This window comes from Berghia stephanieae, chromosome 1 (assembly GCF_034508935.2).
Source record: "Berghia stephanieae isolate SIO BIC M18660-M18661 chromosome 1, UCSD_Bste_1.3, whole genome shotgun sequence".
Lineage (NCBI taxonomy): Eukaryota > Metazoa > Mollusca > Gastropoda > Nudibranchia > Aeolidiidae > Berghia > Berghia stephanieae.
The window spans coordinates 134,040,459-134,065,916 of NC_088360.1; the positions used below are offsets into that span (position 1 = coordinate 134,040,459).

The 25,458-nt window shown below is 36.3% G+C and overlaps 2 protein-coding genes across 4 annotated transcripts in view; one reads left to right on the top strand and one right to left on the bottom strand.

Moving 5' to 3' along the window:
* Window positions 1–7,740, bottom strand: LOC144963258 (putative OPA3-like protein CG13603). Of its 3 annotated transcripts, XR_013643585.1 has the most exons (3): window positions 7,520–7,740; window positions 4,732–5,829; window positions 1–3,834 (listed from the first exon to the last, which is right to left on the bottom strand). XR_013643585.1 is itself a non-coding variant. In XM_078897126.1 (2 exons), exons 1-2 carry the CDS (start codon window positions 7,653–7,655, stop codon window positions 5,444–5,446), a joined length of 522 nt encoding a protein of 173 aa, XP_078753252.1. In that variant the 5' UTR covers window positions 7,656–7,740; the 3' UTR covers window positions 3,894–5,443. The 3 variants fall into 3 exon arrangements, 2 of the variants coding, with proteins under 2 accessions (XP_078753252.1, XP_078753253.1); XM_078897126.1 differs by lacking the exon at window positions 1–3,834 and having other exon boundaries at window positions 3,894–5,829; XM_078897127.1 differs by lacking the exons at window positions 1–3,834; window positions 7,520–7,740 and adding an exon at window positions 6,288–6,390 and having other exon boundaries at window positions 3,894–5,829.
* Window positions 7,741–7,946: 206 nt separating this feature from the next.
* The window catches only part of LOC144963259 (L-asparaginase-like), a 40,842-nt gene continuing 23,330 nt past the window's right edge, over window positions 7,947–25,458 (top strand). Inside the window, exons 1-5 of the mRNA XM_078897128.1 lie at window positions 7,947–8,013; window positions 16,798–16,975; window positions 18,337–18,454; window positions 20,113–20,227; window positions 21,763–21,888. Coding sequence (XP_078753254.1) covers window positions 16,816–16,975; window positions 18,337–18,454; window positions 20,113–20,227; window positions 21,763–21,888 — 519 coding nt within the window. The 5' untranslated portion in view covers window positions 7,947–8,013; window positions 16,798–16,815. The remainder of the gene's footprint in view (window positions 8,014–16,797; window positions 16,976–18,336; window positions 18,455–20,112; window positions 20,228–21,762; window positions 21,889–25,458) is intronic.

Genomic DNA, 25,458 nt, shown 5'->3' on the forward strand with positions numbered 1-25,458 from the left:
AGAAGAAGAAGAAGAAGAAGAAGAAGAAGAAGAACGAGAAGAAGAAAAAGAGAAAAATTAAAAAAAGTAATAATATTAACAATAATAATAGAAATAAAACAATCACATGTAAAGTGACAAGCACTTGATCATTTCCAATAGCATGACTGCATTTCCCTTTCATCAGCCAACCATCCTAACCGTCTATACTTGGAGAACACATTAGTTAAGCTCCACATAGACACAAAAACAGGTTGTAAATATGAGTTTTAATTTACGTAATGCATAGCAATACAAAACTATCAAGATACCGGGAAATGATTTATTCAGGGGAAAAAAAAAAACAACCCTCATGATTTCTCAATAAAAGACGCATTATACAGTCTATCCTTCCAAGTAAGAAATGCAAGGCAAAGTGTAAGTTAAGCTGCTAGAAGCTGTGGACAGTAAGTCGAATGAGCTTTGAGATTTTATATAGCGCAATATCCACTAAATGTGCTCAAAGCGCTTTACAATGGGTCCCTGGACAACAGCAATACTTAACAGGTAGGACGGGACATGACGCCTGTTAGGCGATATTACCATTTTTTTTCCGAACAGACGACACTGTTTACGACCAGGTAGTCATTTTACACCTGAGTATGGTGAGAGAATGTGAGAAAAGAGCCTTTTCCAAGGACTCAATTATTCGAGCCTCGAACCCAGGACTTCCGCCCCAATAGCGAGTGTCATACCGCTAGACCACATAGCCGCACTTGGTAATGTATTATGTCTTTATTGTTGTTGCTGAAGAAGGGCTTTGAGCCTGAAACATTCAGTGTTCAGTTTTTGTTCTTTTTTAAGCTGGCTATATATTAGATTCATTTTTGTTTACTACTTTTAACAAATGCAAGGCCACTGTAAGAATCAAAATGGCTTACTTCAATCTAGAACTAGAACAAGAAGAGCACAAATTTAACATAGCAGAGACTACAAAAGACAAGGGGAGAAAAAAGTCAGGGCAAAAGAACCTTTCATTCCCATGATAGGAAATGTGTGTGTGTGTGTGTGTGTGTGTGTGTGTGTGTTTGTGTGTGTGTGTGCTACCGAAATACAAACAAGACACAAAGAAAAATACACTGCTGAACTATGAACTAGTTAACTGCCGTACTCTGGGAAAAAATATGTATTTAACAATTTGGCCAGAAAACCCATCCTTCAAATATCAATCGATTTAAATGACCCACCTCTTGACGAAAACTCTCAAACTGTGGACTCCAAGCAAGACTTTTCAAAGAATCCCAGGTTTTAGAGTTTTTGCCAAGATAAGGGTCATTTAAATTGATCAATATTTGAAGGACGAGTTTTCTGGCCAATTTTGTTAAAAATTCGTGTCTTTCCGGAGTATGGCGGTTAACAGATCAAAGGCTACGCGGTTCAGAAGCAAAATCACGATTTGAAATGGGATTTTATTGCAAGATAAACGACGTAAATCTTCTTTATATATCACCCTGTATGGGATCACAGCAAAATATTTGGCAGAGTGAATTGGTGTTATAACAATGTTTTACTCTAGCAACGGTCTCTGATAATGCTGCTGCAGATAATATAATGATGATGATGATGATGGTGAATAACATTGATAATGAAGAAAATGACAACGGTAATCAGCAACTTGGGAAAGTACTGCCAACACCAGGGTTGCCAATCCAGGGGGAAAAAATTAACTGAACTATCTGAGCACTGAACTCCAATAAAAAGACATACATTATGTAGACTACGTAACTTTTTACAGTTCAGCTGCTGGTTCGAAAGTATAGATATGTAGTATGCGCTTGGCTAAGAAGCTCACAACATTGCCATCCGGAACTTTTACGGAATAATACACAAAACTATGTGTAACGATGAACTTTTATAGTCTGGATTAAGTGAGAATTACTCAAAAATGTGAATGGCAAAAAACAGTAACAAAGACCTGAGTGACGTCAAAAAAAACCAACTGAATTCCGTAAATACATATATGGAAAATTGGCACAATTGCGACACAAAACAATCAAAATTGCACCGTCATTTCCCAAATCTGACATGTACATATAAGCAGGTCTGATATCCAAACCCACTTATGGGCCTGATTTAATATTGTTTTAATGGACCAAATTTTGCATCATTTTTTGAGATTTTCATAACAACAGTAAGCTCATAAGGAAATGGGTTATCAGACATGCAAATAAATGCACGTCGCCCAAACCCCATTGACCTTGTGATGAGAGATCTGTATGCAAAAACAAAACACTGTTGCTTTAGAATGCTACCCTGTTCGAGTGACACTCATGTCATGAACTAAATTATACACTCAAGCATATTTTCCTCCACCTCCTTGGGTAATGCAAAACAGTTTGAGGAAATTGTGTACAAAGTCAAAGATGAGGAAAAAAATTCTGAATATTTGAAAGAGTTTGAGAAGACCGTGTGTTCAAGGAAACTGTACTCCAGCGCAGTTATAAGATATATAAAGCTTGAGTTAAGTGTCTGTGTTTGAGTAGAATTACATGTAATAAAATTATTTTTAAAATAAACATGCTCAGACTCAAAGCGCTTTACAAGGGGTCCATCAACAGCAACATGTAACATGTAGAACGAGATGTGACGCCTGTTAGGTGATATTGCAATTTTTTTCATACAGATACAACGCTGTTAACGGCCAGGTACTCATTTTACACCCGAGTATGGTGAGAGAATGTGAGTAAAGAGCCTTATCCGATCGGAAAGTGTCATAATACTAGACCACATAGCTGCTCCATAAAGTGATGTAAACCCCACATATCCTATTACTGATTGTTTCAGCTTGAATTTCGCATTATCAGAGTTTCCAATTAACTCTGAGACAACACCATTTTGAGACGGTGGTTCACAAATAATATCTTCTTCTTTCAGCTTATCCCGCTTTCTGTAACTGTAAGGTTGCCACATTATGTATGCTGCATCTCCTTGGATCTTGGTTCATTGCATCATCTTCCAATTCCAGACCCAATACTCTTCAACAGTTGTAACGTCACTTCCTTCCTAATGACGCATGGTAACTTAGTAACACTGGCTCTAAACTATCGGAACAATGGCGGACGCCGTATGAAATATTTCTCAGACGAGCATAAAAGCGTATCCAGAGGGAAAAAAACATAAATTTGATCATGTTTTGACTTTTACACATTAAGGCATATGAAAAGTTTTAGCCAGCATGAAGAATAAAAAGTAATGATTTTCTTTGTTTAGAACCAAGATGGCCGCCGTTGCCGTGCGGCGTGACATCAGACTACTGAATCCTATTCTTTCATTATATCGTCCTTTACCATATCCAACCATCTAGTCGTGTGGCGTCCCTTTTTTTCTTTTCTTTTTTCCACTAACTGTATATGTAATATGCCAATGACATATAGTCCCATAAAGTAATGTAAACCCAGCATTTCAAATTCCTGATCACTTTAGCTTGAATTTTTAGGGGCAGCGTGGCTCAGCGGTACGGTCTTTGCTTCATACCCGAAAGGTACTGAGTTCGATCCCCCACCACTGCGCTGAATGGCCTTGAGCAAGTTACCTCGTACTATAGAAATTTGTGTTTATGAAAAAAAATATGAAATTGAAAATTGAAGTAAATAAAACATGAAAAAAAAAAAATGCATGACAGCAACGCTGAAAATAGATGATGGAAGCTGTTTTTAAAATCTGATTTAAAGTTTATAATATAGATACAGTCATTCCAAGACATAGCATAAAACAAAGAAAACCAGATATCCTGCAGGCAAAAACTGACTATACTCAACACATACATAATTTTTCAGATGGTCATAAAGTGTTATTCACATTTTAAACATCTTTAACCTGCAGGCCTGTAAATGCACAATTTGCGAAAAGGCTGAAAAATGTCAGCCATATGTTCGCATGACCCCCCCCCCTCCCCCCCAAAAAAAAAACAAAAAAAAAAAAAAAAAAAAAAACGTAACATAAAATCCTGCTGATTTATATAAAATGGATGTATTGATTAGATAATAATACAGAGTTCATATTCCCTTGTAAATCCTTCTCTTCAAGCCACGACCACTTAAAACGGTTTCGCACAGACGCGTCGATTGCCTTAATATCGGCATTGCGGTAGACGAAAGTCTCAGGCATTTTAATGAATAAAGATCGTATCAATGTATAAACACTTGAAAATTGTAAGATAATAGAATGATATAGTTGTGAGCTTACTCCTTTAGTATGAAATTCTGATCATCAAAGATGGATAAAGTCAAAAACTGGGCAGGATTACTTGGAAATGTTTGTAAACAAAGTTTTACCGGAACCGCAACTCTCACTTTCACACCGTCCCATGATTCAATGCGCAACCTTGGCCGAGTCGGGTTATGACCTGGTGAGGTCACAGTGGCTGAAATCCCAGCGAAATCAGCCACTCTATAACTATAATAAAATATTAGCTGATTTCAGACCAGTAGATCAGCTTCCGTGGTTCAGCACGAGATCACGAACGGTAAAATCCAGGGAACGAAATTAACTTATTTTCGGGTTTTCCCGATATGACGTATGGCAATATATTATAATATAGAACAATAGAGAGAAAATAAAACGAAATAAGATGAGAACTAAACGGGGGGATTCGTTTGTTTTGCGTTCAAAATAACAAAAATAGGAATCAAGGCTGAGATTAAAAGTCTGTTTCTAGAAAATCATGCAAAAGTCTGAAATCAGCCAAATGGCTGAGAATTTACAGGCCTGAACCTGGTCCATGAATATTATGTGCTTCTATTCCTTAGTTCACCAAACGCAAAATAAACTGCAAAACTTCCACTTTTATGGAATGGATAATTATTTAGGTTTTGAATGAAACAGATAATAAAATAGAAGAAGCAAAATAAAACTGGCAAATACAATATCCTGATTGCAGAACTATTATTGTTAAAACATTAATTCACTAAAATAAAAGAAAATAAATACATAAACCAAAACACTATCAGAATTCCACTGATAACTTCTCCCACCTGCATGAAACAGGAAACGGGCTTGACTTGTTCAATACACAACCAAATATGGAGTGAAATGAGATAAAGACAAATGATATTTGAAACGATAGCTCTTCACTGGTCTTGGTTGTACGTATAGCCAAGTTATTGAAGACCTGTCAACTTAAAAATTTAAAAATTCGTAATTTTTTTGAGATATCAATTGTAGTCACTATGGATAATTTTATAAATCAACAATTTACCCTCACACAAGGATTAAATAGCACTTTAAAATCCTTAAAATTATGTAGTATGGTATCAACTTCCGCTTTCAATAAGTTTTAATGACATAGAGATGCTCATGAAGTTCTGATAACAGAGCCAACATTTTGTAAATCTACGAATTTTTGGTATCTCAGTAGACAGGTCTGTAATGTCTTAACTTTTCAACAGAGCACTGAAAAATATTTATAAATCTCAGCTAAAAAGTACTACGATGAAGTCCCAAAAATCCGAGTTACAAGACCGCTGTTTTTATTGGATGAATCTTTTTTTTTTGGTAAATCTAAACTGTCTATTATTCGTTGAAGATCACGAATTTGAGTTTCTTGAATGTCAGCGACAGTTCTCAATTCCTCAATTTTGGCATTTAAGACACGTTTCTCTCTGGCCTGTTTATCCTCTTTCTTTTGTTCTTTCCTCGCTCCTCGTTGATATTCAGACAGGAGGATGAGACTAGCAAAACCAAAAACAAGAAACTCTCCTAACATTTCACCTCCTAGCTCTATTGCTTCCTTGTCTGGAAGTCTCTCCACGTTTTTTACTCTACCGAGCCCCATAAGTCGGAGTCTGAAGTTTACCTCCATCCAATGGTAAACTGAAAAAAAGCAATAAGTTAATATTAATAAAAAAAATAAAAAAATTGGTCACTGAGTGTTCAAATTCTGACACCATGTTGTGCCAGTTTGGACATCCCTTTGAGAGTTGAAACAATAATCATTTGGGGCATTAAAAACTCATCCATTGGCATTGGTTGGGATCCTGTCTGGACTTGATACAACCGACCAAGTAGACTAGCCAACCAGGTAGTGAAAAAAAACGAGCAAAACATCTTAACAAACAAAAAAAAAAAAACAAACAAAAAAAAAAACAAAAAAAAAAAAAAAAAAAAAAGAAGAAAGAAAGAAAAGGACAAAATTATTCTTTTTCGAAACTGCATTTTTCCTTTGTTTTAAAAATTAAAATACTCTTTACAGTACACGGCATGTAGTACAATTCAATTAGCCTAATTATCTGAGTGCAAATGTACTATAAACTCAAACCTGCTACACTCACTTTTGGATCGGAAGGTCATGGGTTCGAGCCTCACTCTGCGCATAGTTGAGTCCTTGGAAAAGGCTCTTTACTCACATTCTCTCACCGTACTCGTGTAAAATGAGTACCTGGCCATTAACAACGTTGTCTCTGTCTGAAAAAAATGTGTAATATTATCTAACAGGCGTCATGTCACAACCTACAAGATAAGTGTTGGTGTTGGTCAGGGACCCCTTGTAAAGCGCTTTGAGCATTTTCAGTGGATATTGCGCTATATAAAAGATGAAAAAAAAGAGGTCCCAATAGCTCAGTTGTTAAGAGTACTCGCTTCACACATTAAGAGACTGGTATCGATCAAGCTGAGTTTTTATTTTGGCTCCCCTGCCCATCTCAGAAGTGATTGGCTAGCTGACCTTAGCAATGATTGGGTAGATGGGTCTGTTACATCTAGTCTAGCAGAATGTACTATTTTGTGACAGACCTCTGTCCAGTCCAAAGGATAACAAACAATTGCTAGTGTCCTTTGAACAGGATAAACCCTGGCTACAAGTTTCATAATAGTTCATATGTACTACAATTTTTTAATAAAACAATGAAAATTTTGGTTACAATTCTAATTGATTGTTTGCTAATCAAACCATTTATTTTATTCCGAAGAATCTCCAAATTAATTAGTAAAAACTTTTAGAATCAAAATGGAAAACAAATAAACAACAACAAAATAGAGCAAATATCTCAATTGCAATGACTGGGTGTCTGAAATGTAACAACTGGGTGTCTGAAGTAGAACAACTGGGTGTCTGTGTGTGTGTGTGTGTGTGTCTGTGTGTGTGTGTGTGTGTGTGTGTGTGTGTGAGGAGAGTGATGATGATCTTTATAGAAAAAAAAATCAGTTACACGAGCAGTCAGAATAGCAGAGCAATCGTGAGGGTCTCACTCAACAATAACATAGTAACACACGATATTATATCTCATAGAGTCTTAAGATAATTAAGAATTAAGAAAAACCGGTAACCGGCTACTGTGTGGACCGTACGATGAAAATAGTCTTCCACACTAATATCACCGTACACTGAATGGCCCCACACTGAATATAGCCTTCTAGACCATTATCACCGTACGTTGAAAATAGTCTGTCAGGCTATTATCACCGTACGGTGAAAATAACCTGACACACTCGACTACTAGAATAGCGGCTTCCTTTTTTTTTTTTATTATTATTATTAGGACGTCTATGTACCTGTACAACTTACATTGTGCTGGGGGTATACATATGTACTTCCGAACAAAAGGACTGGATTTTGCTTTCCTCTTTATGTAATTAGCGATCGGTTTGCTTATTTGCTTTACAGCTAAATATCCCAGTTTTACTAAAGGAAAAGGTGCCATTTTCACCTATTGAGAGCCCTTGGTTGACTGATGAAAGGTTTGTGTGTGTATTAGATAGTTCGTTTCGGATGAGAACCGAAATCATGATGGAAATAGTCTGCAACAAAGACAGCTTCTTGCTATAGCTAGTCACCGATTAAAGATAAAATGTACCAAAAATATTTCATTGATAAGAAGAAAGTGTTTAAAAGTTTTAAAATTAATCAAATTTAGTGACATAAATTGATTGGAAAAGGGAATTATACTTTTATATTTCATATTTTTTTAATTTCACTCAAAAAGGTTACTTTTACTTTCGATTTTGCGTCTTTGAGCAATGTTGATGTTTGGAGTTTGGAAGTTTTTGTTGTTGCGTCAGGTCAGTCGCTTATACTTATGTGATATCTATTCCTAGCTCATCATCGTAGTCATCATCATCATCTTATCTTTTCTTTGACTACCGATTTTCCTAGAATTCAGGCATAGCAGTTTGGTTAGGCAGGTTATTTCTGCGTATTCGTTTACATTTGTCATTTCGTCAATTCATTATTATTATAATAATCTATTTATTCATTATTTATTTGAACTTTGACTTTCGTCGTAGTGTTTTTATGCACCTCCGTTGACGGTGTATCTTAACGGATCGTTTTTATACACCTCCGTCACGCATGCGTATCCCACCCAATTTCATCAGCGATATTGTGTTTCTGTATTTGGACATGGCAGCAGCTTCTTATGGTTCACACTATTATGTTATGACGATCGACCAATCAGCAAAGTCCGGTCCGCATTCGTGCACCGTCGCGAACCCGCCCGGTAGCATCGTCACAACACACCTTTCGACTAGATGCTCTGCGCGTTTCGGGTTCTTGCCCACAGCGTGGACATAAAGGACAGGAAGTTAGACCCACTGATGTAACGCACCGGCCGTTAGGCAGCTCCTCGACCGAAGCCGATTCGCAGCTACCCAGTGTCTCCTCTTACTGGTATCAAAGCCTGGCAACTTCTCACCAAGCTTAGAGGAGTGTAGGTCCCCGCCCCCACGAGGGATTGAATTCGTCCAAACCGACTTCCATCTCGTATGTGCAGCTCTGTCCGTAGTCAGGGATTCTGCGTACAAGGGTTGCCGGGACTTATTTCGGCTCGAAACGGGGGCACCGTTCATTATGCGCATGAGGGGTATCCCCATTCCCTCTCTTTGATCTTACTCAGCCAGTTTCCCGTAATGGTCTCCCTCCGGACATCGGGGGCTGGATCGCTGCCATCACCGGCCCCATTCTCTAGGGTTGTTGCTAGCGTTCCCGACACTATGTGCATCGACTTGCGAAGTTTTACATCCACCTTCTCAACGTTTCTGCTTCTACCCCACACTGGAGCGCAATACTCCGCGGTGGAATAGCATAGTGCCAGGGCGGATGTTCTCAGGAGCGCTTGGCTAGCGCCCCAAGTCGATCCCGCCAGCTTCCTCAGAAGACTATTCCGCTTCTCTATCTTCCGGCAACCCCTTCGAGATGAACCCGATAGGTAAGGCTGCGATCCAGCGTCACCCCTAGGTATTTTGGACGCGGCTCATATGGGAGTGGCTGGTCCCCGACTAGGACATTCAGTTTACGGTGTGCCAACCACTGCATAAGTGAAATGCAGTGGCCACGGTTTTTGAAGTGTTCATCTTCAGGTACCACTTGTCAAAGTAGATTTGAGTCTGGTGACGTCCTCGCTGAGTACGCTCTCGAGACGGGTCCACACTTTACTCTGAGTAACGAGTGCCCAGTCGTCTGCGTATCCCAGCCTCAGGGAGGAAGTGTTCGGCATATCGCTAATGTAAACGTTAAACAACATTGGCGCAAGTACCGACCCCTGAGGGACCCCATTCTTATACTATAGTCTATAGGCTATAGGATGTTTTTGTTAATAAATTTATATAAAAATAATAATAAAATAAAAATCTAAATATAAAACCAGAAAATAGTAGTTGCATTGAAGGTAAAATAATGTTTTTGCATAAAAACGCTTTGACTTTGGCAATGAATGCTGTGTGAATTCGATAGCAGACAGTTCATCATCACCAGTCAATTTGGACTTAACGACTGGACTGACTGGACTGGGGACTCTGAGTGAGCTGTCTTAATGTTATTAATAATAATATTGTCTCTTAATTAATGTGTCGTCATCAGCTTTCTTTTCCTTGCCATGCAAGGAGCTAGGACCATAGGCTATATATAGAGGCATAGAATAGAATTGGTATCGACGTCGCTTGATCAGGCCACTGGCCTATCGCCGGCCGAGTCTTTCCAGTCACGGAATGTCTTGTTCATAACAGATCTAATGCATTTCCCTACCTGATCTTGTGATAAAAACACTGCACTTTCTCTACTGATCTTTTGATCATAGCTATTTTGAGTAGGATCACCTTTGCCTTTTCCTTGGTCCTTACTACTTGTCTATCTAGATGTAGGTACACGATTATAATGATACCAAAATTGTGAAAATCAGATAAGCAGAAGAAAAGTTATATTAGTTTAAGTTTAAAGGCTGAAAAATGGTCTTCTATTTGCCTTTGTTATTTACTGACGTACTTTGAGCAGGGATTTTACTGGAACGAATTTCATGGGTGCAGTATACAGCTTTGCCCTGAATTTAATTATATAAAAAAGTTAAGATGTTAGTGTTAGATAAACGTGCCATCTTGAAATTTTGATTTACCAATTTCTATTTTTTTTTTAACGTATTGTTTTTATTTATGCACCTCTGTTGACGGATCGTTTTTATACACCTCTGTCAGGCATGTGCATCCCACTCAATTTCATCAGCGATATTGTGTTTCTGTATTTGGACATAGCGAAAGTTATATTGTGACATCCGTAGGATGTTTTTGTAAATAAATTTCTATAAAAATTATAATAATCTAAAAAATTGAAATATAAAACCAGAAAATAGAAGTTGAAGGTAAAATAATGTTTTAGAAAGACCTTATTAAATGTGATGAACAGTCAGGTGGCTCTGCAGCGCAGTGGACAAGCTGTCAGACTTTAACCTTGAAAGTACTGGGTTCAATTCCCATTGTAGACAATTATTATTTTTTTTTTTTTTAAGTTTACTTTATTGAGAAATACATCATTTTTGTTGGGGTTTTTTTGTGTTTTTTTTGTTGTAGTTTTTCGAAAACTTTTTATCATGTTTAAAAAAACTTCAATTTTAATTTTCTAAAATTATATATTTATCTGAGATCAATATTTGTGTGCCATGTTTCTTTTTACCTTTGATTTAAAAAATTATTGTTGTTATTCTTTAATTTATTATCATTGAATAAACTTACATCAGTAATCACTAAGCAGCGTGCTAAACTATAATCTAAAATTATTTAACTTATTTAAGGGGGGGAGCGACACTAAAGGGTCATTTTTTTTATTTGATGAAATATCCTAAACTTCTATGCACAGTCATAATGTATATGTTTGGGAAGGATGATTGCATTATAATTTTTTTAGAAAAAAGTTGCCCGTTGCTATCAAAACGACGCCATATTGGAAATAAACAATAAATCTTAAAAAGTCAAAGGCTTTTTTGTTTATCAACCAATTGCCATAATATTTTGGCCAGAGGTAGAAAAAAGGAAAATAATTTTTAAGTTTTTAATTAGAAACTTTAAAAATTAAGTTCGAAGTTATTACTCGATTATTCCCCTTGAAAAAAGTTACATAATTTCAAATTACTTCTAAAAAAATTTGTTTTAAAAAATCCGGCTCCTAGAGGACCTGCGTATTTGTATGAAACTCATTTGTAGAAAGTTTGAAGAAGATTGGTTGGAGGAGATAGGTTGATAGTGACGAAAATTTGAGAAAAACGCATTTAAAAGTCAAAGTAAACGAGTTTAGGGAAAAACTCTCCTCTCACTCTCTGATTGGATTGTGACCACATGACATAATTAAGAACAAAGTGATTGGTTATTGAAGATAGAGGAGAGTTTATACTTTTCATTGATATGCTTTTGCCTTTATTAGTTATAAAGACTATTTGATATTCTTTCATGAAATCAGTCCACTGAAACTAAAAATGGGCAGGATTTAACCATACTATGGGTCACAAAATACGTTCTTTTGAGTCGAAAAATACTGAAGATAACGTTCTCATGCAATTTTTTATGCAGACATATGGTCACATTACAACATCCCACCAAAATCTAATTTTAACAAACTGGGTCAAAATTCATCATTTTTAATGTCGCTCCCCCCTTAAGCCTCATGGATGTATGCAGCAACATTTTCATTAATTAACCATCACCACCATCGGAGGTGCATAAAAACGATGCATTTTTTTACACTGCCAATGGAGGTGCATAAAAACGGTGCATTTTTGTACACCTCCAACGCCTCCTTTTTAAAAATTATTCAACGCTAAATTATACCCTATTTTATCCATAATAAAAAGATATACTAAATTGTCATTGATTTTAAGGGGTGGTTTGGGTCTTTTCTAAAAAAAATTTAATAACCTATATTGGGCGGTTTTAATCATTCTGTATCATCAATATAGGTTAAAAAACAACATTTATGGTGAAAAATTTTAATTATCTGTGTTCATACCCATTTTGCGATCTAATTTGGGGTCTGACATCAAAAAATATAACAATCTTGTGGCAAACGTTCCACAAAAACGAATGAAGGAATGACCTCCAAATTCTTCCCTCTTGTCAACATTGTACCATAGTGTGTCACCATAGAGAGATTTTATGGCTTTAGCTTATGGAATTTTTATTAGATCATTACAAAGTTGAGAATCAAAATGTTATGACAAAATCGATGTAAAAAATTCAGATTTAGGATTATAATCAGTGGCGGTTCTAGCCTATTTATAGTGGTGGGGCAAAGATGATTCGGTCATATATATATATATATATATATATATAATATATATATATATATATATATATATATATATATATATACATATATATATATATATATATATATATATATATATATATATATATATATATATATATATATATATATATATATATATATATATATATATATATATATATATATATATATATATATATTATATATTTCAACTTTAAAAAAATAAAATATTTCAACCACAAATAATCACATTCACAATGAAAGGACAATACCAGTAGATTTTAATTATTCCAAACGTAATCAAAAAGGAATCACGAAAGAGAATACAACAAAAAAATAAAGCGACGAGACAAAATGCGACAACACCTTGACAATACAAGTCCATTTCGTTCACTCGAAAAATTAAAGAGATGCTTTAATCCCTCAACGGCGAGATTGATATTTCTGTTACATTTTCAGAAGTACGTAGTAACTTTAAATTTTCATCGAGAAGCAACAACCGCGATATGACTCGAGTTTCATTCAGAGCTCAAATTGCATCATTTTTACTGCTCTCTTGGTGGTTAGAATGATTGTGCCGGTGGTGGTAGCAGTTGGAATAATGGTAGCGATGGTGGTGGTGGTGGAGGAGGAGGAGGAGGAAGAGGAGACGGTGAGGGAGGATGTAATTATGGTAGTGGTTTTGGTGGTGCTGTTGGTTAGAATGATAGTTGTGGAGACGATGACGAAAATTATATGATGATGTTGATATTGTTTTTATTGCTATTGTAGTATTTGTTGTTAATGTTGTTGTTGTTGTTAATGATGATGATGATAATGATGGCAACGACGATGTCGTCGACAATGATGATTACCGTACGATATTACAAAGTTTATTCAATCTTAGGCTTTCGCCATTAAATCATACACTTTGATGACAACATACATGAAAGTGGAAAAAAATGGTAAATGGAACCAAACAATAAATTGTTACCATTAATAACCACAAAAAATACAACAATCGTAATACCACCAATACGTACAATAATAATAATAATAATAATAATAATAATAATAATAATAATAATAATAATAATAATAATAATAATAATAATATAAATAATAATAATAATAATAATAATAATAATAATAATAATATAATAATAATAATAATAATAAATAATAATAATAATATTACCATCATCATTACTACCACCACCATCACTATTACCACCACCACCATCACCATCATTATTACGTTTCCAATCCGTTTTTCTCGTTTTTTAAAAATTTGATACCTTAATAGACGAAAATTCCGGTGATTTTTTTAAAGGATAGTTAAAATATCTACCATTTTATTAACCCTGAAAACTACGATTTTTATTTTCCTATTTCAAGTAGGCAGGTCTGCTATGACAAGTATCAGTTCCATAGTCAAAAAAAGACAAATTAAAAACAAAGTTTACTTAATCTTAGGCTTTCGCCAATAATTCATACAATACAATTAAGACAAATTAAATAATGCTACCAATCTCTCCTCATGCATTCGTTAGACTATAACAATAACGACCGTGTTATCTTTACTCCTTACCCAACCAACCCCTAGCTTCCCGATTCTTCATCGCGAACTATTATGTATGTATTAGCTTCAGGACGGGCAAGTACGGAATCTGCCCACCCTTCCTTTAAACGTCTTTATTTCCTCTATAACTTAGAATTCAACTCTCTCCTTTCTCAGAAGAGTATTTCTCGTATACTAATTCAATTTTTGAGTAAACCAAAATGGTGGGGTTGTATTTTATATATTTATTTAGTCGTGACTTCTGAATAAAAGTGTTTTATTAGAGGGAATGCAATAGAAAATACATTGTTTTGCAAAAATATTTAGTCTGGCAATAAAAATACAGCGGTAATTACTTTAAGAATTTTTTTTAAAAAAGGAACAAATTAATTTGTTTAAAAAAAAACAAAACAAAAAAACAAAACAAACAAACAAATAAGACAACAATTTAAATAAATGAATTTTGAGAAGCACTAAAGAAAACGAGAAAAAAAGAGATAATTTAAATGGATAAACAAATATATTAAAACAACACAAGTTAATACTAACTTGATATAATATTAGTAAATTGATACATTTAATTCAATACTGGAACCTTCCCAATGTTATTACATCAATGGTACCAGCACAAGTAAAGCAATAAATAAAAAAAAGTTCGTTTGCCAAAATCTCTATTTAGTGCTCACTGGTTTATAAGGTGGGCTCATTTGAATTAGCCCGACCTAGAACTAGAGAGGCCAGACAGCAAAATCACCGTCAGGCGACGTGACGATGAGATGACGATGTGGGCGGAGTGGAGTGGTTGGGAAAGGGGGGGGGGGGGGTGATAAAAAAGAACAGGAGCGTATCCTGGTTTATGCATTACGGGGTGCATGGTGATTCGCAATCTATCAAAAATACATACAAATTGATTTCAGTACAAAGTATCAAGTTTAAGTACTAACTTTTAAAATTATCTAATTTAAATTAGATTATTTCGGACCTGGTAATACAGCTTATAACTTGAAAAAAAACAGGCTGGTATTTGCCCACCCTGCCCAATATTACCAGCCGTCCCTGATTATAATTTAAAATTCACAAATCTTATCAAAAAAATCTCTCTATGGTGACATAATACATTATCTCTGTGATAACTGTGGAAATTTTCAGACAATTTCATTGAATAGATTCTGAGTAACGTTTGACACAGTTTCCCATACCCTTGGAAAAATGACATATTGAGGAAATAGCAAAATGGCTTCCCGTTTTTCACACATTTCTTACTACCTGTACCATTTTCGACTGTGTATTTCGTGCCTTTATAGTCTACTTTAAGAATTTGGACTTCAATTATATTATTTCTAAGATAATAAAATATCAATTTCCACCAAAATCTCAAAATCAAATTTTTGAATGATTTTCCTAATAATTAGACCCAAACCGCCCCTTAAAATAAACTACACCAGAGTAATCATCCTGAAGAAAATTAGACATAAATCATTAAAATCCATCCATAAACAAAAAATCTATGAAACTTTTTCTCAGACCCATCACTCAAAAGTCCAAAAAAATCGGGTCACAGCCACTAAGCCATTTATCGGCTCCCTGCTGGAGGGCCAAATGGACGTTTACCAAAGTACCTACTAGATGCAGTTGTAGATGCTAGGGAGACCAACATTTTCATGATTTTGGTCTCCCTAGCCAAAATCAATCAATTTTGCAGGGAAGACCAACATCCCAGACTAGTCCCACCATTGTTTGAATGAATAGCAACATCACTGGGTTCCAAGAATTTTATCTATAATTAGAATAAATAAATAGATAAGGAGATGGCATGAGTTTGGCATTTAATAAGTGTGTTTGGACTTGCTCTCTCCTACTCCTACATCTTTTTGAAAAAAGTAAAAACAAAATATCAATTACATTGCATTAACTTGTCAAGAGCATACATTTCGAAAAGTGAGTGGAGCAGGCACTTGTTTATGTTGATAAATTAGGTAATTAGGAAATAAAGTGAGTAGAGATGGGCCAGAAGACAAATAACTAGAGGTGCCTAAATGAGTCAATAACACACACACACACACGCACATATACACACACATGTTCACCTATATTATTATGACAGTCTAATATAAATATATACATATGTATTTTGTGTTTACTTGAAATAGGCCAAAGACCGAAACGTCGTTTGTTTTGTGTTGTTCCCTTATTCATGAGTCGGATTTACTCCCTTAATCTTTATCTCCGCCAAAAGACAATAGAGAATAAAAATTTTGTTTTTTTGATCATGTCAAAGGTATCAATTTTTCTTCTATTTACAATTTCAAGTGGCATTAATAATTTAAAATGATGGTATAGACCAGAAATTTTTTTTTTTTTATCTGATCTCATTCTGATTTAAACTACCCCCCCCCCTCACCTGATTTCTTTTTTTTTTACCCTTCTAACATATTTTTAAAAAATGATTAATATAATTGTTTTTAGATATCAATTTCATCTATTTATGTTTTTTCTTGTTTTTTCTTGTCTGTGTGTGTGAGTGAGTGTGTGTTTGTTTGTGTTTGCTATGTTCAGACTGAAACCTTTAAGAAGCTTTCAAGTAGTGATTATTTAGTAAATGAAATTTTTGACTTTCATACAAGTTTGTAACTTCCAACTCAGTTTTTGTCTTTCGTGTGAATGAACGCTTTTGCTCGTGATAGGAAATTGAAATCAAATGAATTTTTTTTTTTTTTGTAGAGTTTCGTTTAAAATCATTTGAGTATATTTGGTTTTCTAGGCTAGCTGAGACAAGAGAATGGCTTCGAATGGCAGTGCAACACCAGATGATGCTGAAAAAATTCAATCATCTCTTTTGGCTTGCCAGAAATTAGGACAGAGTGAAGATGCATCGGATGTTGCTAGAATTTTGGTTATCTACACGGGAGGCACAATCGGCATGGTCACTTTTGATGGAGGTACATCAATCCTTAATTTGTTATTTCATTGTGAAGTGTGAGAGAGAGAGAGAGAGAGAGAGAGAGAGAGAGAGAGAGAGAGAGAGAGAGAGAGAGAGAGAGAGAGAGAGGCATGGTCACTTTTGATGGAGGTACGTCAATCCTTAATTTGTTATTTCATTCATTCATTGTGAAGTGTGAGAGAGAGAGAGAGGCATGGTCACTTTTGATGGAGGTACGTCAATCCTTAATTTGTTATTTCATTGTGAAGTGTGAGAGAGAGAGAGAGAGAGAGAGAGAGAGAGAGAGAGAGGCATGGTCACTTTTGATGGAGGTACGTCAATCCTTAATTTGTTATTTCATTGTGAAGTGTGAGAGAGAGAGAGAGAGAGAGAGAGAGAGAGAGAGAGAGAGAGAGAGAGAGAGAGAGAGAGAGAGAGGCATGGTCACTTTTGATGGAGGTACGTCAATCCTTAATTTGTTATTTCATTGTGAAGTGTGAGAGAGAGGGTGTGTGAGAGAGAGAGGCATGGTCACTTTTGATGGAGGTACGTCAATCGTTAATTTGTTATTTCATTGTTAAGTGTGAGAGAGAGGGTGTGTGAGAGAGAGAGAGGCATGGTCACTTTTGATGGAGGTACGTCAATCCTTAATTTGTTATTTCATTGTGAAGTGTGAGAGAGAGGGTGTGTGAGAAAGAGAGAGGCATGGTCACTTTTGATGGATGGTCTGATAACCAAAATTGTTTTGGGCTCATTGCTGTAATGGAAATGCACTCAAACCAAGGCCAAAAATCGTCCGTTACAACAATGTTAAATCTAGCCCTCAATCTCATTCGGTTATCAGACCTGCTGACATGATCATGCCGATTTAAGCCCATTACTCAGTAGACGAAGATTAGTTAACATTTCTAATTAAATATTCTCTGTATTTTTCCTTTGACTTTGTCTAAAAAAAAAAATTGAGCTTGTATATAGCTCAATATCCACTGAACGTGCTCAAAGTGCTTTACAAGGGGTCCTGGCCAACAGCAACATTTACATGTAGGACGGGACTTGACGCCTGTTAGGCAATATTACATTTTTTTTTCAGACAAAGACAACGCTGTTAACAGCCAGGTACTCATTTTACGCCTGAGTACTTGAGAGAATGTGAGTAAAGAGCCTTTTCCAAGGACTCAACCATGTGCCAAGCAAGGCTCAAACCTTCCAATCCGAAAGTGAATTTCATACCACTAGACTACATAGACTTTGTCTAACACTTTGTCATTTATCAGATTCCCCCCCCCCCCCCCCCCCCCCAAAATGTTGTATGTTCTAATCAATGTGCACCCCAAATTTTATTTCTTTTAATCTTGATTTTATATTTTCTCACATCCACAGTGTATAAGCCTCGCCCAAATTGCATGGTGGACAAACTCAAAACTATGCCCATTTTTCATTGTGTAGACAGTAGGCATGTCCTCAAAGAAGAGGAGAAAGACGAATTTCTTATCTTACAGTGAGTGAATTGGCAATAGTGACAAATTAGAGAAAAAGATAAAGGGAGTAAATGTGACTCATAAATAAGGGAACAACACAAAACAAACAACGTTTTGGCTTTTGGCCTTTTTCAAGTAAACACGAAATATATAAATATATATATGTATGCGTGTGTGTGTGTGTGTGTGCGCAAGGGAAGAGAGAGAGAGAGAGAGAGAGAGAGAGAGAGAGAGAGAGAGAGAGAGAGAGAGAGAGAGAGAGAGAGAGAGCGACAATGAGATGAAGTAATGAGACCTATATATATATATATATATCTCAAGAATAAGGAAGGAGGAGGGGGGGGGAGGTGTTATTGAAGAACACTAGATGGCGATAGTGTTATTATTGGCCCCCTACCTACCCTGTTAAGATTCATTTTTTTTTTTTTAAACAAAAGAACTAGTCAAAAATAAATAATAAATAAATGAATAAATTTTTCTTTAAAAATCGATTTAGGAAGGGGGGGGGGGGGGGGGCAGATGGGAAAGAAAGCTAGAGTAAGAGAGAGAGAGAGAGAAAGTGGGAGAACGGGAGAGGGAGGATGTGTTTCAAAGTTATATTTAAAATAAAGGAGAGAGACCTTGACGTACGTTGATTTCTAGGGATCCTTTTTTTTTTTTTCTTGTATTTTTCTTTCCATTTGATTGGCACCGTTTCATACACACTTTTTCAGATTTATGTGCAGGTAAAAGTACGAAGCCTTTCTGCTCCATTGCAAAACTTTTTAAGACTTGTTTTCCTCTAATTTTATTTGATTTGTATTGATATTAAAGGAAAACATTTAAACCTGAACTGCATCTTTGTCTATGAGGTGAGTGGCCCATCAACTGAGCTATCAGGTACCCTATATTTAAAAAAAAATATAGATAAAAGTGATATGTGGTCTTGTGGTATGACACTCGCATTCGAATCGGAAGGTCCTGTGTTCGAGCCTCGCTCAGCGCATAGTTGAGTCCTTGGAAAAGACTGTTTACTCACATTCTCTCACCGTACTCAGGTGTAAAATGAGTTCCTGCCATTAACAGCATTGTCTCTGCCCGGAGAAAAATTGTAACATCGCTTGTAAATGTTGCTGTTGGTATATATATATATGTAGAATTAATTATTATGATCTTACCATGTAGCAGATGAAGATAACTGTTTGAAAAGTTTGTACACATAATGCATTAAAAGGATATTTAAGAATTTAGCCTTTTTCGTGGCAAAGAAATTGCCGATTTCCTCATTCATTTTTTTTTCTATGTTTATCACGAGTATTTCTTCTCAGTAAAAAAAAATAAAAAATTTTAATGAGCTTTTATATAGCACATTATCCGTTAAATGTGCTCAAAGCGCTTTACAAGGGGTCCCTGGCCAACAGCAACACTTAACATGTAGGATGGGACATGATGCCTGTTAGGCAATAATATAAGTTTTTCGGACAGCGACAAGGCTGTTAACGGCCGGCCAGGTACTAATTTTACACCTGAGTACGGTGAGAGAATGTGAATAAAGAGCCTTTTCCAAGAACTCAACTATGCGCCGAGCGAGGCTCGAACCCATGACCTTCCGATCTGAAAGCCTGTGTCATACCACAAGACCACATAGCCGCATATATCACTAGTATTTCTTCTCAATAATGAATGCTTCCTTTCCCAGGCGGATTGCCACCGACAAAAGGACTGTAATCTACAAAGTGATTGAGTTTGATCCGTTATTGGATTCATCCAACATGAGTACCACACAATGGATTGATATCGCCAAATGTATCCAGGTACGAGATTGATCCCGTATTCTGTATTTTGCAGCTTTTTTGTCACAAACATATGATTATGCCTTTCAGCCACAACATCATAAGGTATCGTTGCCTAGGCATGCATTCCACGAAGGAATATAGAGATAATTCATCAAACAAGATGTCTGATATCAACAAAAATCAACAATGTTGTCCAAGTGAGCAAATTGGGGGTTAATAATCTTGCCCAAGGAAAAAAACAAAACAAAAGTGGCTGAAGTGGGGCTTGAACCTGGGACCTTCCGGGTCACAGTGCATTGCCTTAATCACTCGGCCATTTCGCTCCCTATTTGTCACTACTTACAGTTTTATTTGTCACTATTTGGAACATTTCTAGATAGTTGCAAGATTTGGTAGCACCCTGGACACGGCTCTGGAAATGCTGTTTTCCACGAAATTTTTATTCTCTATTGTCTTCTGGCCTTTTCCTACTCACTTCAGTTCTTGTTATTATCAACATAAGTGCCTGCTCCATTCACTTTTCTGAATTAAAATTCTCTCCCCAAATGCTGGAACATACTCAATGTCTCAATCGTTTCTATGTTACTGTTAAATGTTTGTGTTGAGAATATTGGCTATTAAGCTTAAATGTTGGCCAACTAACTTCGCAGCGTTTGTGTGTGTTGAACCCTGGACCTCAAGAGGTTAGGGAGAGCGGCTCAAGATAGACATAGAGTTTGAAACTACTTTGTATAGCTCCAGCGGTGGAATCACACTCTCCCCACCCAGGTGGAGTTGAAATTTTTATTGAGCTTTAAAAAAAATTTAAAAATTGAGCTTTATATAGCACAATTTCCACGAACTGTGCTCAAAGCGCTTTATAAGGGGCCCCTGGTCAACAGCAACATTTAACATGTAGGACGGGACATGACGCCTGTTAGGCGATATTACAATTTTTCGGACAAAGACAACGCTGTTAACGGCCAGGTACTCCTTTTACACCTGAGTACGGTGAGAGAATGTGAGTAAAGAGCCTTTTCCAAGGACTCAACTATGCGCCGAGCGCGAGGCTTGAACCCAGGACCTTTCGATCCGAAAGCGAGTATCATACCACTAGACCACATAGCCATTTTTATTCTCTATTCTCTTCTGGCACTTTCCTACTCACATCTTTTCTTGTACATACAAAGATACAAACTTGTCAATCAATATCTCTTTTTTTTTTTTGTATGCCACCTGTTTGTTTTTTTCACACTTTATTTGAAAACATTCAAGATTTTTGCTTACACAATTTTATTTTCTATTTTAACTCAGTGTTAGTCATAAATGGTCAATAGTATTCATTCTTAGGTTGTATTTTGACCTCATACAGAAACAGATCAAGATTATTGTCAATAAGACATTTTATACAATCTTAAATGTTTTATCTAAATTTATATGGGAAAGCTATCTATTTAAGGGGAGTAACTTTGAAATTAACTTGACCATCATTATTACAATAAAGAATACTGATTTTTTTTTTAATGTTCAGGGTGATAATTAAACTGCATATTTCTTTCTTTCATTGTCCCCAGGATAACTACAGTAGTTACGATGGGTTTGTGGTCCTGCACGGCACGGACACTATGGCATACACAGCTTCTGCTCTCTCTTTTATGTGTGAAAACCTGGGAAAAGCCGTTATCCTCACCGGTTCACAGGTAAGTTTTTAAAAAATAATCAAGGGGAAAAAAACAAAACTTGAGCATTAATATAGTGCAATATCCACTAAACCTGCGCTCATGGCACTTTAGAAGGGATCCCAAGTCCCAACAGCAACAATTAAAATGTAGGACGAGACATAAGACCGTTTTGGCGATATTACATTGTTTTCAACACAGCAATGCTGTTACTGTTAACGACCAGGCATTCATTTTACACCTGAGTACAATGAGAGAATGTGAGTAAAAAATCTTTTCCAAGGACTCAACTATGCACTACTCAGAGCGAGGCTCAAACCCACGCCTTTCCGATCCAAAGGCGAGTATCATACCTCAAGACAACATAGTCACACTTAATACACCAGTATATAGTACAAAACTTGAGATTTAATAATTATTTAAATTTAATAGATTAACTCACACAACCCTAGCCCTCTACCTTAATGTTGTCCATGCTCCATCTCTACCTTCATGTTGTCCATGCTCCACCTTTACCTTCATGTTGTCCATGCTCCACCTCTACCTTCATGTTGTCCATGCTCCACCTTTACCTTCATGTTGTCCATGCTCCACCTCTACCTTCATGTTGTCCATGCTTCACTTCTACCTTCATGTTGTCCATGCTCCACCTCTACCTTTATGTTGTCCATGCTCCACCTTTACCTTCATGTTGACCATGTCCACCTCTACCTTTATGTTGACCATGTTCCAACTTTACCTTCATGTTGTCCATGCTCCACCTTTACCTTCATGTTGTCCATGCTCCACCTCTACCTTCATGGTGTCCATGCTCCACCTCTATCTTCATGTTGTCCATGCTCCACCTATACCTTCATGTTGTCCTTGCTCCACCTTTACCTTCTTGTTGTCCTTGCTCCACCTTTACCTTCATGTTGTCCATGCTCCACCTCTACCTTCATGGTGTCCATGCTCCACCTCTACCTTCATGTTGTCCATGCTCCACCTATACCTTCGTGTTGTCCTTGCTCCACCTTTACCTTCATGTTGTCCATGCTCCACCTATACCTTTATGCTGTCCATGCTCCACCTCTACCTTCGTGTTGTCCATGCTCCACCTTTACCTTCTTGTTGTCCTTGCTCCACCTTTACCTTCATGTTGTCCATGCTCCACCTCTACCTTCATGTTGTCCATGCTCCATCTCTACCTTCATGTTGTCCATGCTCCACCTTTACCTTCATGTTGTCCATGCTCCACCTCTACCTTCATGTTGTCCATGCTTCACTTCTACCTTCATGTTGTCCATGCTCCACCTCTACCTTTATGTTGTCCATGCTCCACCTTTACCTTCATGTTGACCATGTTCCACCTCTACCTTTATGTTGACCATGTTCCAACTTTACCTTCATGTTGTCCATGTTCCACCTCTACCTTCATGTTGTCCATGCTCCACCTCTACCTTCATGGTGTCCATGCTCCACCTCTACCTTCATGTTGTCCATGCTCCACCTATACCTTCGTGTTGTCCTTGCTCCACCTTTACCTTCATGTTGTCCATGCTTCACCTCTACCTTCATGTTGTTCATGTTCCACCTATACCTTCGTGTTGTCCTTGCTCCACCTTTACCTTCATGTTGTCCATGCTCCACCTTTACCTTCATGTTGTTCATGTTCCACATCTACCTTCGTGTTGTCCATGCTCCACCTTTACCTTCGTGTTGTCCTTGCTCCACCTTTACCTTCATGTTGTCCATGCTCCACCTATACCTTTATGCTGTCCATGCTCCACCTCTACCTTCATGTTGTATATGCTGCGAAGAGAATTTTGGTACTTTCCGAAGAGGGAGGAAAAAAAACAATTGCTCAGTCTAAAAGAAAATGAGCATGTACATAGTTTTTTCAATTACAAATATCCTGTAAAAACTAAAAGCTATAGTGGGTTTTGTGGTCTAGTGGTATGACTCTCACTTCAGATCAAAAGGTCTAGGTTTAGAGACATAGTTGAGTCCTTGAAAAAGGCTCTTTACTTTCATTCTCTCATTTTACTCAAGTGTAAAATGAGTTCCTGGCCGTTAACAGCATTGTCTTTGTCGGAAATAATTTTTTAATATTGCCTAACAGCCGTCATGTCTCGTTCTACATTTTTCGTGTTGCTGTTGGTCAGGGACCCTTTATAAAGCACTTTGAGCACTTTAAGTGCTATAAAAAAGCTCAAATTTTTAAAATATATTTTCACGTGATGTCTTTTTTTTTTTGTAACTTGTAAGGGCAAAAATTTATTTAAACTTTTAGACTTAAGAATGATTTTGTCATATTGTAAAACATGAAATAAGAATTCTTCCTGATTTTAATTGTAGAGTGGTTTTCCAAAACTCCCTAACTCCGTCTTTTTCACATTTTGAGATATTGAGGACATGGGTGAAAGTTCGCCGGAAAAATCCGGCATGGCCGGATTTTTATTTTTGAAAAAGAAGTCTCGCCGTTTTTTTTTTGTCTGGCCGGAATTCGAAAATGAAAAAAACCGGCATTTATATAATTAACCGCACTTCTGTTTTTTCCTCTTATTGGTAGTTGCAGGATTTTTTTTTCTGAGCACCTGCCTTTGCAGGATTAATATCATTGAGTAACTTTCACCCATGATTGAGGATTATTTCCCCTAAAATTTCTCATTCGGTCTATTATTTTATCATATTTACTCTTCAACTTCACACAAATCTAGGGAAATTCTTGTGCCATTTTATGCTTAAAATAAAATTTATATTTCAATTTATCTCATGGATGGAAAATCTCAAAAAGTAAATAAAAATCGACTTCACTAGTTTTGGAAAACCAGCCTTCAATTATTTTTATTGTTTATTGTAATCTGTAAAATGAGTTTCTGAACTGAAATCAACATATTATGACTCTACCATTTCTTTCCCTATACTCCTCATGAAATCATTATGTATTTATACCTGCATAAAATCGGATTTACTGTGATTTTTTTCTCCTTTTAGAGTACCCCACCGTAATATGGAAAATTCCAATTTTTTTGTCATCCATCATGTCTTGACCAAAAAAACAACAAAAAAAAAACAAACCGAAACTTAAAAAATAAGCAAAAGTGCGAAACTGATTTTTCATGTTGGTGAGTGTAACTTGTTAAAATTTGTGGTACTAGGTAATACTCATAAAGGGATGCTGGGCAACTTTCATTAAATGAGATAATGTGGTAGTGGCGCCACGATCACATTATCTCATTCGTCTGTAGTGTTTCATTCCTCCTGGTTTGTTGACAAAGGGGAAACCTGAAACATCCATTTTATCTGTCTTCGTATATTAAATTGAAGCTTATATTCAATTTCCCATTCTTAATTATTTCTTTGAGCTTCGAGCAGCAACATTACCTAAGATTAACTCACTCAATCCTACAGATTTTTGCTACTTTTCAAAATTGGAAAAAAAATGTATTAAAAATGAGCATGTACATAGATAGTTTTATTCAACTATCATTAATATGTAAAAACTAAAATCTTTGGATTTGATAATTTGTCTCGGAAAAAAACGTAAAAGTATCCCGAGTAAACTACGGTGTTAGGGTTAAGTGACTTAAATAGAGACTTATGAGTATC

Bases quoted from the DNA above. Each gene is read 5' to 3' on its own strand.
- LOC144963258 (XM_078897126.1), bottom strand. From the start codon at position 7,655: ATGGCACCTTTTCCTTTAGTAAAACTGGGATATTTAGCTGTAAAGCAA. The intron at 5,830-7,519 runs GTAAGTTGTACA...GCTTTTTTTCAG, and splicing joins ATGTATACCCCCAGCACAAT to TTTACCATTGGATGGAGGTA.